This window comes from Mercenaria mercenaria, chromosome 17 (assembly GCF_021730395.1).
Source record: "Mercenaria mercenaria strain notata chromosome 17, MADL_Memer_1, whole genome shotgun sequence".
Classification (NCBI taxonomy): Eukaryota; Metazoa; Mollusca; class Bivalvia; order Venerida; family Veneridae; genus Mercenaria; species Mercenaria mercenaria.
Window position 1 is genome coordinate 47,011,826 of NC_069377.1, and position 16,479 is coordinate 47,028,304.

At 35.0% G+C, this 16,479-nt stretch overlaps 1 protein-coding gene across 1 annotated transcript; it reads right to left on the minus strand.

Annotated features, from left to right (window-relative positions):
• Positions 1–6,015: 6,015 nt before the first annotated feature.
• Positions 6,016–14,260, minus strand: LOC123535614 (neuronal acetylcholine receptor subunit alpha-10-like). The gene is made up of 4 exons (XM_045318330.2): positions 14,104–14,260; positions 10,516–10,670; positions 8,144–8,289; positions 6,016–6,777 (listed from the first exon to the last, which is right to left on the minus strand). The coding sequence occupies exons 1-4, from the start codon at positions 14,234–14,236 to the stop codon at positions 6,426–6,428; spliced, it is 786 nt and encodes a 261-aa protein (XP_045174265.2). The 5' UTR covers positions 14,237–14,260; the 3' UTR covers positions 6,016–6,425.
• Positions 14,261–16,479: the final 2,219 nt, after the last annotated feature.

Below are 16,479 nucleotides of genomic sequence, written 5' to 3' on the forward strand. Positions count from 1 at the left end.
CGGGCATATTTTGCTCCGCATTGTGGTGCGTGATAGGCAAGAAAAATGATCTAATATGTCTGTCTGTGTAAGACAGCTTTTTCCCCAACCCACGGGACAGCTTAGATAAAAAAAACCTGGCTGACGCAAAGAAAATGTTAGGTGTGCCAAAACCATCTTAATCCTTTTTAGCTCACCTGAGCCAAAGGCTCAAGGTGAGCTTTTGTGTCTTCTTGATGTCTGTTGTGCGACGTCCATCGGTCAACAATTTCTAAAAAATCTTCTTCAGAACTACTTTGCAGATTTGCACCAAATATTCACAGGAATGATCCTTGGATGGTCCTCTTTCAAAATTGCCAATTTAGAACTGTGGTTGCCATGGCAACTGAATGGAAAATCTTTAAAAATCTTCTTCTCAGAAACTGTTACCCGGATTTCATAAATCTCTGCCAAAACTGCTTACGCTGTTCAATTTCGGTAAAAAACATGGCCGCCAGGGGGCGTGGGGTGCGTTTTCCCTATATGACAATATTGTAAATTTCAAAAATCTTCTCAAAAACCTGAGAACCTAGAGCTTAGATATTTGGTATGTGGTATAGACTAGAGGACTTTTACCAAGAGTGTTCAAGTTATGATCCCAGGGTCAATATTGGTCCCGCCCCATGGTCCCTTGAATTTACATAGAGTTCTATAGGAAAAACATAAAAAAATGTTCTTCTCTGTAGCCGAGAGGCACAGAACTTAAATATTTACATGTGGCATTGTTTAGTGGTCCTTCACTAAGATTGTTCAAATCATGACCCAGGGTCCATTTAAAGCCCCGCGCCGGGGTCACTTAGTTTTTATATGAGTTATATAGGAAAAAATACTTCAACAATTATCTGATCATTTTCATAGACTGTTCTATTATAAATACCTGATGACCCCATGTAATTAAAGTAATTAGGGGTCACTTGACCTACTGACCTACTTTCTTGTTTTTTAAGTTACAGCCTTGAAATTTGGATGACATATACAGTTTTGCACAACACTCTTTAAACTGAATTTCAGTGACCATGAGTGGGACCTACTGACCTACTTTCTTAATATTTTAGCTCACAACTAGGAAAATATTTCAATGCTTGCTTATATTTGATTTTCTTACCTGATCTCTTATACTTGTCTATGTAGCTCATATTACTCAGATGAGCGATCCAGGGTGATCATGACCCTTTTGTTTATTTTTTGGCTGATTAAGAATACACTCAAATAGATCTATTTCTTTTTCTGTAACTTCTTTATGCGCATGTACAGATGAAAATTCGCACCTTTTGTTTAATGTCAAATAATGACTTTTGTGTTTGTTTGTTTGTTTGTTTTTAGCTCACCTGAGCACGAAGTGCTCAATGTGAGCTTTTGTGATCGCCCTGTATCCGTCGTCGTCCATCCGTCTGTCCGTAGTCAACAATTTGACTGTTAACACTCTAGAGGTCACAATTTTGACCTAATCTTAATAAAACTTGGTCAGAATGTTGGACGAGTTCAATATTGGGTCATCTGGGGTTCAAAACTAGGTCACCAGGTCAAATCAAAGGAAGAGCTTGTTAACACTGTGGAGGTCACATTTATGACTATATCTTCATGAAACTTAGTCAGAATGGTAATCTTGATGATCTCAAGGTCCAGTTTGAATCTGGGTCATGTAGGGTCAAAAACTAGGTCATTAGGTCAAATCAAAGGAAAAGCTAGCTAACACTCTAGAAGCCACATTTATGACCATATCTAAATGAAACTTGGTCAGAATGTTAATCTTGATGATCCATAGGTCAAGTTCAAATCTGGGTTAGGTGGGCTCAAAAACTAGGTCACCAGGATAAATCAAAGGAAAAGCTTGTTAACACTTTAGAGGTCACAATTTTGGCCTTGACATTGACCTAGTGACCTACTTTCACATTTTTGAAGGTACAGGCTTCAAATTTGGACCACATGCATAGTTTTGTGTTTCGAAATGAAATTTGACCTTGATTTTGACCTAGTGACCTACTTTCACATTTCTCAAGCTACAGCCTTCAAATTTGGACCACATGCATAGTTTTGTGTACCGAAAAAAACTTTGACCTTGACATTGACCTAGTGACCTACTTTCACATTTCTCAAGCTTCAGGCTTCAAATTTGGACCACATGCATAGTTTTGTGTTTCAAAATGAAATTTGACCTTGATTTTGACCTAGTGACCTACTTTCACATTTCTGTAGCTACAGCCTTCAAATTTGGATCACATGCATAGTTTTGTGTACCGAAAAAAACTTTGACCTTGACATTGACCTAGTGACCTACTTTCACATTTCTGAAGCTTCAGGCTTCAAATTTGGACCACATGCATAATTTTGTGTTTCAAAATGAAATTTGACCTTGATTTTGACCTAGTGACCTACTTACACATTTCTCAAGCTACAGCCTTCAAATTTGGATCACATGCATAGTTTTGTGTACCGAAAAAAACTTTGACCTTGACATTGACCTAGTGACCTACTTTCACATTTCTCAAGCTACAGGCTTCAAATTTGGACCACATGCATAGTTTTGTGTTTCGAAATGAAATTTGACCTTGATTTCGACCTAGTGACCTACTTTCACATTTCTCAAGCTACAGCCTTCAAATTTGGACCGCATGCATAGTTTTGTGTACCGAAAAAAACTTTGACCTTGACATTGACCTAGTGACCTACTTCCACATTTCTAGAGGCTTCAAATTTGGACCACATGCATATTTTTGTGTTCTGAATTGAAATTTGACATTGATTTTTACCAAGTACATACTTTCACATTTCTCAAGCTGCAGCCTGCAGATTTGAAGCACATGCATAGTTTTGTATACTGAAATAAACTTTGACTTGAAATTGATCTTTTGACCTACTTTCACATTTCTCAAGCTACAGCTTTCAAATTTGGACCACATGCATGGACCACATGCACAGTGTTGTGTACCGAAATGAAATTTGACCTTGATTTTGACCTTAAATGGCTCAATGGTGAGTGCCAAGATCACTCTGTGATCTCTTGTTTTCATGTTAAATTTTTTCAAAAGCTTCGTTTATAGACATATCTTTGGTACTTTAAAAGATAATTACTTGAAATAAAAACTATTTCTTTATAATCATCATCTGCCTGTGTGGTTACAAACCTCATAACTAATTGTATTTTTGACAGAATTATGCCCCTTTTGTACTTAAAGTTTTTTTGCAATCTTCGCTTTCTGGATATAACTTTAATGTAACATAAGATAAAGACTTGAAACTTTAAATGTATCTTTATCATCATCACCTGCATGTGTGGTAACAATCCCCATAACTCTTGATTAGTATTTTTGACCAAATTATGCCCCTTTCATACTTAGATTTTTTAGCAAACTTCGTTTTCTGGAGATAACTTTGGTACTGTACAAGATAATGACTTGAAACGCAAAATATATCTTTACCATCATCATCTGCATGTGTGCTAACAATCCCAATAGCTCTAACTTGTGTTCTTGACAGAATTATGCCCCTTGGTGAATCTTCCTTTTAAGGTAGAGGTCTCTTAATTTATTGAGACATATATTCATTTTACTGTCAAATCGCCGAATAGTGGAGCGCGCTATCTTCTGGACAGCTCTTGTTTCAACAGTATAAGAAATCTATTTCGATTTTATTTGACACAAGTATTGCTGTATTTCGTAGATAGCTTAATATGTCCTGATTGAATTGATATTGATCCTTAATTAACATACAACTTAATTACCAGAGATTCTAATCAACACTTACACGCACTTCACACTGTAAAGCGTTTTCTCAGATATCTTTTAAATTAATAATCAGCTTGCTGCTCATGATTGACCATATCCTTCTAAGTAGGCGACCTCTTGACTAACTGTTAAAGATAACTGTTATCTAATGTCTCGAGCTTTCGAGCACTAATCTGAAGGACATTGTGACTATGTCAGCACGTAGGCAAGAAAACATATTTAGAACTTAGATTTTGATGAATATTGGGAGTAAAAACCCTATGAGGTTATGATCATAGTTCGCGTTTGAAATGGTTAACCTTTAGCCTGCTGGCAGCAAGTGATTCTGCCTTTGCGACCAGTACAGACCAAGATCAGCCTGCACATCCTTGCAGGCTGATCATGGTCTGCACTGTTTGCTATTCAGTCAGTAAATTTTCAGTGAACACCCCTTCGAAAAATAAATGGTGTTGCCCAAATTGAACGATGGACCAGTCCATTTTAGAAATTTAGCAGGGTAAGGGTTAATTAACATTTTATATGTGTTACACAAATCGGACATTTTCTTTGACAAAACTGTAAATGAAGGCATTCAAAACTTTCTTTCCATGCAGTAAGACTTGAAGCTAACACTAGTTTAGAATAAATGCGATGTCCAGCTGACATGTGGAATTGACTCCTGGAACAAAAGGAGAGGTAAAAGATTGAAATATGGGACCAAATACTGTGGCTTTGACCCTATACCGAGGTGGACTTTTGTGACCTATCACTGCCCTTCGTCCGTTCGTTATATATTTTTCTTCAAACGACATCTAATTTTGTTGGAATTTGATGAAATTTAGTCGTAGAAGTAATTATGCAATGTGAAAGAAATTTCATTGCGGTTTTCTGTCACTATGCCTAAATTCTTTCCAGAAAAAGGGCTCACAGAATTTTCATCAGTTGTACTAGAGAACATCAGCAATACGAGTATTAAATGATAAAATGTGAAAAAACTTGAAGTTCGTTAGTATTTGAACCCACAAGTATCTTGAATATGTAAGTTACAGAAACATAAAATGTAAAGTTCTAATATTTTTGTTGTTCTGCATTTTACTATTTTCACCTGTAGTGATTGCCAGTCTAAACATGTTTACACACTGTCATTAATAAAACGTGAAAATTGCAAAATGCAGAACAAAACGGCCATCAACTAATGCTGTCTTCATTTGTTGTAAAGTGACAGAAAAATTCTAAACATATTTTACAAAATTTATCGATTAATGCCCCAACTCCAATGACAAAGTCCTCAATTAATGTAATGCGTGTGTAATTTTTTTTACATATTCCTGTAAATTTTTATAACAAGAGTCTACTGGACAAGAAGCAAGAAACTTAGGACCTAATATATATGAGTGAAAATCTGTTTAGTCCAGTAAATAAAGTATACTTCAACATGACAGACTTTTTCTCACGCCAGAAAACGCACAAAGTCATATTAAAGGTTTAAGTAACCCTGCACAAACTTCTCGCTAACCCGATTTGTTATAGGATTGTTATGTTTTGTAATAGTGTTGCTAGCATTAACCCCTTATCATTCTGGACACGATTGAATCTGCCTTTACGACCAGTGTAGATCATGACCAGCCTGCACTTCCGTGCAGTCCGATCATGGTCTGCACTATTCGCCATTCAGTCAGTATCTTTTGGTTTGGTAAGCACCCCATTGAACAGTTAATGGTACTGTCCAAATTGAACAACGGACAAGTTCATTATACAAATTTAACAAACACTGCTGATGTACTTACGAAGGTAAGAGCAACAGTGTGAGGATCACGGGACATTGTTCGGCTACATTATGGATATGGTTCAATATGTAAACTCTGTGTGTTGGGCAGGGCATGTACAGCCGCGAAGCTTACACTACATCAGACGGTACTTAACCTCTGGTGCCACCAAGTCCCCTGTTAGCATTCTCGCATACCCGAAGTCTATTATGGTCACATGACATGACTATTGATGTTACCATGTTACCTCACAATTAGAAAAATATTGTGCTGTACTACCTGTTTAACATGGGATGAGGGGCGCTGATAAATAATAACTATCTTATATATATAAATAAAGACGCATTTTTTTTAGAATATTTATTGAAAATAACAGAAAAGGACAGATTTTTTTAACAAGATAACACAAACACAATGGTTCATGGGTATAACATAAATATAAATGCATGAGTGTATAGTACGAAATGCAGTTAGTCTTTACACATGAAACATCTGATACTGTTGTTTTTATTTTATTTATTTATTTATTTATTTATTTATTTATTTATTTATTTACTTATTTTTTGCTTTGACTAGTCCAGATTTATTTCTTCATCAGATTTGATATTTGTCTGAAATATGCTTGCACCAATAAATAATTTTGTTTCATTTTTCCATGAGAAGCATTTCAGAGCCAAGAAAATGTTCAAGTTTTTTTTAAGTTGCCCTCTCCCCTTTCTCATATTTATGAACGTTGTAAATATATTTAAATGCATCCGGTACCTTGGTAGTTATAGTCCTAAAATATTCTGTTTCTTTTTTGTATGCTATTCTTAAGGATCATTTAGCAACCCATGCAGTGTGACTACATTTACAAAGACATAATTACACGAACAAAGAGTATTCGTTAAAGCAGAAGGGTAGAAATGTTGTCAGGATCCAAGTGAAATTGTCATATTTATTTCAATCGCTTCAGCTGGATCATATAGTGTACGTCTACAAATTTCTCGTCTGGATCAAAGGAATACTTGTGTACTTTCCGTGCTGTGCTGATTTGTGTAATTTTCCAGTATGGGTTTGTATTGAGGAGCACTTTGGGCTCCCTATCTACACGGATGTCCAGGTCTCGAAGGTGATGCGTCCAGGACATGTATGTCAGGGTACAGATGACTTCGTTTTTCTCAAACACAGAATTCTCATCAAACTGACAAAATGCCTTTGTGACTTTTGGCGGTACGAATGTCACGTTCCCATCGGACGTGACGATAGCGTGAATATCGCCAGAAGTATCGCCGTTATATCGGTCTGCCCTGAAATTTTAAAATAATGCTTTTTATGGCTTTCTGGTCGCGGACAGAGCATGATAACAATCCACCCACTGGAGCAGCTTGTTTGTAAAAAAAAAAAAAAAAAAACATTTAAAAAAACCCAGACAGATTGCGTGATGGGTATTTATTATAAAAATACCATAAAACCAAAGAGCCACAGTTTATCATAAAAATACCAAAAACTAAAAGAGCAACATGTTTTTTTTTTTACAAAACAAGGCAAAGAAAAAACGCCACTGAGGGATCCACAAAAAGGAGCTACCGACCGCCCAGTTTGCAACAGTAGGTGAATTAGAATCTGATTATTAAGGCGGGGGCAAAAGACGTGACTAGGAACGTTAGAAATTGACTAGACAATCTAATTTTAAATGGCTTACAAGACATAAAAATATATACATAATGTATTACAGCATGTAGTGTATTTAAAGAACAACTAGAAGCATTATGCGTGACACAGTTTTTTCTTCTCTATTCTAGGCCAATGCGATAGCGCATAATTATATTGTCAGTTTTATCAAAATGCCACTTTGTGATTCTGCGACTTATCATTTACAATGACATCTCAACGATGAAATCTCATTTACAACGATTTATATTTACAATAACATTTTCAGGTTCTTTCAATTTTGCCAGTAAAACACATCAAATTCTTAACTTTTAACAGCACAAAAGGATAAGATTTTGCTGACTACTTAATTTTCTTGTAACCATGTTTTATTAAATACGGAATGTCACGAAAGCATTACATCATTAGATTTCTAGGTAAGTTACAGAAACATGTTGGCAGTCCGATGGAAAGTACAATTTTGGTGGTTGATTATCATCGTAATGACCAGACCCGATGTTGATCTTGCAATTTATTCTATATAGGCAGAAAAAAATCCGTATTGTACCTTTTGTATTTGATGTTACCGAACTACTCTCATTTAATATGCATGACCTGACATAGTTCTATAAATAGCGCACATAAAAAACTTCACTCAGTTCTATTTTATCATCGGCAAACATGCAGATTTCGTTCGATAACAAAACTAAAAGGTGGAGGTATATAATAAAAGGGTCATTATAACAGGAGCTAAATCTGGGATTTGTATTCGACTCTCGTGGATTTGCAAGGTTGGATCATACTCGGCGCTCGCGCGTCTCGTGAGATCAAATCTTGCAAAATACACTCGAGCCGAATACAGCACCCCAGATCGCACTACTATTATAATAACCCTATTATATGACGTAGAGAGAACGAGGTTTATTCACATGAAATCAAAATCTCAAAGCACTATCAAACTGACTGAAGAACAAAAACATTATGTTACTACTAGCTGTGAGAACTAATATACCATTTACCAACCTGTTAACAAGCATGACATCCGGCTGCCAAATTAACCTGCTTGGCAGATTAAACATGTTAATATTATACTTCTTACTGTCCCACTTCAGTCTAGGATCATTCCACCTCACATCCTCCCAGGTTTCCAGGGTTAACACTCCGTTTTCCTGTAATTGAAGTCCTAAGATAAACTAAAATAGTCCATTGTATGCCTGCAAACTGTCATATGTATATAGCATGCTATTGTTTGATTGTTTTGTTCGGCCGACTAATTTTAGGTCATACAGCGACTTCCTCAGCTTTGGGTGATGGAGAAGCGGACCTCTGGTCCCAATTTCACGAAAAAACTTAAGTAATTACTTAGTTAAGTCTGTTATTTTAAAATCATATGGTATTGCCTAAGTTATAATTATTTAGTGTTGATTTTTTCTATAACATTGTATTTATAACTAAAATTTACTGTGGTTAGAAGTACTTGTCTGCAGTACTTATTTTAGTCTCACAAATATGATATTTCTATGTAAGCACGATTTAAGGAACTTAAGTATTTGTTTAACTATGTTTCTTATTTCTATGCCTCGTTTTCTGTAAAAATAGAATTGTTGTGTTTTGATCTATGAAATAGTCTAACAGGGTTCTGATATAGATAAAAAAGCCAACATGGAAGACGCATAAAGAACAGAAACAAGCATTTGAAATAACATACTTAGCTAAGCAATTACTTAAGTTTTTTCGTGATATTGGAGCCAGAGGCGCCCCTCTGGTATTTTTTTCAGGCATAGGCGGGCCCCTCGGCAGAACCTCCGACCTTCCGTAAGCCATCTGGATGGCTTCCTCGTATTAAGATATTCACAAGCGAGGTTTAGGACACACATTGGTGAGGAGTATGTGTTTTAGAGTCCACGACCTTAGCTATTTGACCATAGATGCCCCAACGCATTACGGAGGTTTTAAAGGGACTAATCCATACATTTTAGACGAGGAATAATTTCTTTCAAAACTCCATAAAAAGTGAGTACTCTTAAAGTGACTGGTGGTACAAACTTATTGACATGGGAATTTTGTAATATGAGCCGTGCCATGGGAAAACCAACATAGTGGGTATGCGACCAGCAAGGATCCAGACCAGCCTGCGCATCCGCGCAGTCTGGTCAGGATCAATGCTGTTCGCTAACAGTTTCTCCAATTCCAATAGGCTTTAAAAGCGAACAGCATGGAGCCTGACCAGACTGCGCGGATGCGCAGGCTGGTCTGGATCCATGCTGGTCGCACACCCACTATGTTGGTTTTCCCATGGCACGGCTCATATATTCTTATAAATAACCTAAAATATTGTGCAGAACGTAGTAAACCGTTGCAACGCTTTTCAAATAATGCAGAAATTTTACATTATTCTTGCATTTTTAACAATATCAAAATTTTATTTTCACCCACTTTACATACTATGCCAAACTTGGTTGAAATGAACATGTTGAAAATTTTCTCCCAAACTGTGGGCGAGTAGCTTGAAACTCTGCATGTGTTTTATAAGCTCTATTTATGTTTCACGGCATTCTTGCAATAAACGAAAGTAAAGAAAGTAATGAATGAAAAGGTATAGAAACACCAGGTAAGTTCATTTAAAAACTTTTCCCCGATTTAAATTTTGTTGGCATTTCTACACTGTAGAATGTTTTTTATACAGAACTTATTAATATGAATGGTCGTGCTACCAGAGCGGCAACCTTCGTTATGAAGTAAAGTAGATAAACAATAAAGGCTAGCATCTCCTCGTGTGTAAAGGGAAGTGAAGTACATTAAATGCCAGTTACACCTGAGCGGAAATCTATCTGTATGTAGAGGAAGTGAAGTACGATGAATGCCGGTTATACCAGAGCGTAGAAGAAGTGAATTTCGAAGTGCGATACATGTCGGTTAAACAAGAGTGGCAACTCTCTGTATGTAGAGGAAGTGAAGTACGATGAACCCCGTTTATACAAAAGCTGTAATTCTCTGAATGCCGGTTACACAAGAGCGACATATCTCTGTATGTAGAGGAAGTGATGTTGGATGAAAGCCGGTTATATAAGAGCGACAGCTTTCTGTATTTAGAGGAAGTGAAGTATGATGAAAGCCGGTTATACCAAAGAGACACCACTCTGTATGTAGAATAAGTGTAGTACGATAAATGTCGGTTATACCAGAACCGGGCAACTCTCAGTATGTACAGGAAGTGAACTACGATAAATGCTAGTAATACCAGAATGGCAACTCTCCGTATTTAGAAGAGTGAAGTATGATAAATGCTTGTTATATCGCAGTTGCAATCTGTATGTTTATAAAAATGTTAGTAATACCAGAGCGGCAACTCTCTATATGTAGAGGAAATGAAGTATCACAAAAGCCAGTTTTACCAGAGCGGCAACTCTCCGTATGAAGAGGTGGTGAGATACGACAATAGGTCCACCGTTGGGCCCATCTGGGATCAGGTCTTTCTGATAGTCGGCTGCAAGTGCCTTATACAATGAAGTTCTGTCCTTTAATGTCCCCGTTCTTCCGGTTTCCAGTCCTGTATTTAAATTATCAAAGTATTTAGCGAAATCATTAGGAAGCGAAAGGAGTTAAACACCATTCAGTTGAATTCTTATAAGACATGCAAAGCAAAGCGAGGTTCTTAATAGTTCCCTGTAAACATGAAGTCATTGGGCCAACGACGAAAAACCGTCAAAGGATAATCGTTGTTGGGCCACTGTTGGCCCAACAATGATTAATAAGTATTGTAAATACAGCTGTTGGGCCAACGTTGAACCAACTTTAAATTTCAGTCACAGATATCTCTGCATTGGCCCGATATTGATTTTCAGGGAAAGACTTATACAGAGAAAACATCGTTGGCCCAACGTTGGGCCAACGTTGGTCCATTAGAAGTAATAATATAATAATTGTATATTTTACAGGTCACTGTTTTATCACAAGCCCCCACAGGTATACACAGGTTGTGTAGCTGTAACATGCAATATTTAATTAATTATTAAACACTTTTCTGCACCAATTCGTAATCAGTTAAATTTGGGCTAATTAAACTAAAAACTTATCTGCAGCCGTAATGATATTTTGAACTATTTCAAATCTACTACCTTGAAAAAATTGTGAAAAAAAGTATTGAAAGAACCCTTACTAACTCTATAACAAATATCTAATTTTATACAATCATAAAATGTTTACAATAAATCTGTTGAATATTCCAGAACATGAACTCTCGTTAACCCGAGTTATGTAAGAAATCTCAGAAAATGTGGTTAATTTTACTCTCTAGGCCAGATTTCTAGCTTTATAGACATGTGAAGTAAAGGAAACTATTATACATGTGATAGGTCTAGATTTAACAAAAACCCGGTCTTCCAGCTACAAACTGTAAGTAGAAGTGTTTTTTTTAAATATTTTTTGTTAAAGTTATGGAAACTTATACAAAATTTCTTTTTATGTCCTGTTTACATGTTATATCCTTATGACTTGAACATACGTTAAATACTAATATCTAAAGCTGGCGGATGGCACTTGTGTTGAGTATTAAATTCTGTAAATAGAATAACTCATTTTCTTGTTAAATCTAGCATATTTGTCTCGGTTAAATGCAGACAAAAATTAATTTCTTACATTAGTTATTGTTATCAATTTGACGTAGATGGTTTAATCAACATTATGATTTTTGTTTTTTACAGGGTGCTGTTCAAAGGAGTAATAATGGAGTGCCTAGCACTGTGGTGCACAGGAAAAAATAAAAATATAAAAAGCTGCAACTTCAGTGAGAAAAGAAAACAAACAAACAGAACTTGGATATATAATGAGTTAATATACAGACAGTAATTCACTTTAGTAGGATTTAATTAGTGACTGAAATAAGAAAAATATTTAGATTTATAAAAGACTGGAATCAATATTTTACATGTTGTAGTGATGAAATATTCTGTTACATTTCTTCAGGAAAATTGCAAACAAACTTTAAATAAATGTTAGATTTCTTTTTGTTAAATGTTAACAAAATCACAACTATTTGAAAATAAAACATCTTTTAAACAATGCTAGTTTTAGTCTTTTTTCAATTTCGTAATCGTTGGGATAGCGTTGGCATCCATCTTTGGCCAACAAAGAAACAGAGTTGGCCCAACGTTGGACCAACCGTGATAGACGAAAAAATGCTGTTGGCCCAATGGAGGACCAACGATGAGTGTAGGATATCAGTTGTTGGCCCAATGTAGGGCCAACGATGAGTGTAGGATATCAGTTGTTGGCCCAATGGAGGGCCAACGATGAGTGTAGGATTCCAGTCGTTGGGCCAACGGTGTACCAACCGTTGGGCCAACGTTGCGCCAATTAGCAAAATGGCGTTGGGCCAACGTCGGAAATCTTCGTTGGGCCAACGAAGAGTCTGCCGTTGGCCCAACGTTGGGCCAACTCATGTCTGCTATCTGGGTTCTTTGAAATGAATAACTCAGAAAATATGGTAAAGAATATTGTTTGTTAATTTCAACTGACTGCAAACAGACATTTGCATAAAATCATGTTTTTCTTGGTTTCCGAATTTCTTTTAATTTTCACATGGAAACGAATAATTTTACTTTAATAAAATGCTTGTCTCCTTGTTCAAATGCGTGATTTTTTCCGTCCTATATGTTCAAGTTATGTGTCCTTAAGACGTACACTATATAGCTTTAATTCTTTATTTTTTTTTTATAAAAAAACAGACAAACTTCAATCGACCGCAGCACACACCAAGGCCTTTTGTAAATGCCTGTACCATATATTTTCTTGAAGAACAGTGCCAAAAAAAAAAAAAAAAAAAAGCAGGGGTCGTGTTAGATACAAAAAAGTTGTATTTTTTCAGTACACTACATATTCCATCAAGAATGAAACCTAAAATTGTAGTTAATTTAAGGTGAGTCTTAAGGATGTACTAGCGTTTTTTTTTCAGGATATCCGCCATTTTGAAAAATGTTCCTTCGAATATTGCTTTCTAACAAAAGTTTTGCCAAAAATTAATAGTAAATAATTAAAATATGGCTAATAATGTACCACAAACATATTATGCTTTTTACGAAAAAAAAAAAAATTCACCCTTATTTTTGGCTGTCATTTGCCTAAAATTGACGTAATATTTACAATGGGGTAGGGATAGGTAATTTCAAATATCTATTAAAGTAGATCAGATTTGGTTTTGATATTTTATTGACTGATACATATAATGTTAAGCTATATATAAAATAAAAGTTTTCAAGATGCACTTTATATTATCTAGAAAATATAAATTAAAACAAAAAGAACAAAAAATACCAAAATTCACTACTTTTTAACAGTTTTTTCTTAATAAATCTCTTAGATGCACGGTGACCCCAACTTTTTTTCTTTCCATTATGAAGCATTTTTTTTGCGTCATTAACGCTGCAAAATATTTTGAAAATCTTAACGTCAGAATTTATTTTGTACATCTAAATACGTTTTTTCCATTGAAAATAATGTGGGTGGGGTAATTATGTCAACATGTAAAAATTAAAGAGATTTGTTAGTGACATTTATGCTTATATAATACTGACATCACCATATATTCATATTAACCTGTAAGACCTGAAATCCCTATAAGATTAAGTAGGATAGTATATGTTTTATAAAGTACCAATTTTTTTTCAATTTTACAAAATTTCAGAAATGCGTAAACAGTGGGTGAAGAAAATACCCTATAAAATTAAAACGAGTTCGGTGACCTATGTTTTTCTGCTCTTGTTTGTCTTAGAAACTAATGTTCTTCAAGCTCACAGGGTATGAAAAAATTCTTAACGTTAGAAAAAATTCGCTCGTATATCCTTAAGTTCAAAATTCTAAGAAATACATCAATCTGCTTAATTTATTTAACATTAGGCAATTACCCGCATAATAATATGTACTGAAACAAATATTCCTTGAGTAAATTTGATTAAAATATTTGATAAAAATTAGAAAAGATTTACCTGCACTTTGGCGTAAAAGAACAGTCAGGAGCACTCCGACACAAATATAAATGGACCACATGATTCCTCTTATGCTGAGATACGCGGTATGACACACACGATCTTCATCCAACGAACTATATAGAAATATCATTTAGGCCGAACCAGTTTAATATTTGGGAACATTCGAAGTAAGGATCAGCGTTAATTTAATTATGTTTTAACGCAATTGTTTAATGATGATGCTTTGTTGAAACGGCATTTGCATATACTATTTTTTCTAACAAAATAGGAAATAATAACCACCATTTATTGACAATCTGTTACAGTAGTGATTATATTACAGAACAGAACAGAATGTTTTATTCCAGACTTATACATAAGTACATCGTCTTGTCTACATACAATATAAATAGTAATCATAATCACGTGAATATGTACAGGGCAAATGAATATATACAACAAAACACAAAGAACACAAACATTGAACTGTTACTGAGGCTGAACAATTATCTATGTATACTCTATTGGGAATTAAAAATTGCGTTTCTTAATGACATAGCTTCTTTAATATATTTGGATATATTTATCAAGACCGTTCTGTTTTGACTCTTAAGTAATTCGATAAATTTATACATAGACGGTTTAACATAATAATATTTTTTCAAGTATTTTTACGTATATCTTGAAATCATGGACATACACATACGAAATTATATTCATCCCCTAAATCTAAAAGGTTACAACATTGACAAATCTCTGTTCGTGTGGAATGTTATTACTTGCATATCTTCCAGTTTGTATTCTAAGGGGATGCGCAGAGACTCTCAATCGACAAAAATAAACTCTATAATTTCGTTGTAATATATCAAGATAGTTCTCATAGCAAAGAACAGATTTAAAAAATGATCTAACAAAATAGGTTTGGTTAACTTTCACACCTTCGTATGTACTGTGTGGCGGTAGTAGAAACACTTTATGCTTTGACTCAGGGTTGTTACCTGGTATTTTGGGATCTTCAAATTCATTCAATATAACCTAAGGCGAATATCACATTTCATTTCCTCACACGGACAGACAAGTTAGATTCTGCTGCTGATTTCTCAGTTAAGTTTAATGCTTTCAAATGATCTTACAGCTGTAGTTGCCAGTAGGATACGAGTGACTGTTGCGTATTGTTTCACGCCAAATTAAGGGAATAATAGACGCAGAAATCGATTTTTTTCACAATGTTCACAAGGTTCTGATTCTGTTAAGGTATAAAATATAACACTACCTCAGGCATCTACCAGGCTACTTTACTTGATTTTTTTTTTTTTGGTGTGAAAGGCCGGTAATCGATATTTTATCATACAAAATGCATTTGGTATTTCGTAGAAGTTGAGTCTAGACCTACACAACTCACGGACTGTTTCTAAATTAATCTAAATTCAAGTTGTTAGACTGGGTATTATTCTTCAAACTACTGAAAATTGGACAATACAAAATACAATAACAAGAGAATGCCGTAGATTTTCAAGCGGAAGTGGTAACAGTTTTCACTTTGCAAACGTGCTTGCAAATACTTCACGACAGTGTTAATTATGCATATTGGTGAGAAACACAAGAAAAATACGTATTTTACATAAGGAGACCATTACTCATATCTCAGTAAACACTCCTACGAAGTGTTTGTTTCGGTTTATCTGTGCAAATGCTTCCTGTTTGAAGTGAATGATAAAGACCTGTAAGGACTTGAATTGTACATACTTTACATACAGATATATTGATTTTATATAATATTATATCATTTCAAAATATTAGATGAAAATAATCCGAAATAATTTATAAAATTTCTAGAATAGGATTCGTCACTTTAGACGAAACGGCTGTCGTTCTGAAAATGAGTTGTGCAGACATTTTTATAGCAGCTTATTAATAGCATCAAAACTGCTCCGAATATTTCAAAAATAGAATCTGACTTTTAAAACCTCAATTTCAAGTCGTTGCCTGGATAAAACCCACATAGTATACTGCCTTTAACTTAAAAATATGACAGAACAATGTTGTAACATAATGTGTTATATAACAATGTTTTAAGATATTCAATCACTTCGATCAGTGATATTGTATGGAACAATATTAAGGCAACAATTGCATATTGCCGTGTTGCGTACGCATGTCTCTGTCTGACAAGTTGACTGTTTGATTTTGCCATTCGTAAAACCATCTTGCATTCTTACATGTACATGCTTCTATTTGGTATTCAGTTTGGTTTGATTGTGCTTGATTCATATATTCGTCTCGCTTTCGGACATGCTGTAATCTGATAAACTACTTCATAATATTGACTAGTGGTTTACTACATCGTGCCTTCTTGGGCCGTCGATTGTGTATACTTACTGATGAAAATAACAT

Bases quoted from the DNA above. Each gene is read 5' to 3' on its own strand.
- LOC123535614 (XM_045318330.2), bottom strand. From the start codon at position 14,236: ATGATATTTCTATATAGTTCGTTGGATGAAGATCGTGTGTGTCATACC. The intron at 10,671-14,103 runs GTAAATCTTTTC...ATTTAAATACAG, and splicing joins TCTTTTACGCCAAAGTGCAG to GACTGGAAACCGGAAGAACG. The intron at 6,778-8,143 runs GTTGGTAAATGG...TTAAAATTTCAG, and splicing joins GATGTCATGCTTGTTAACAG to GGCAGACCGATATAACGGCG.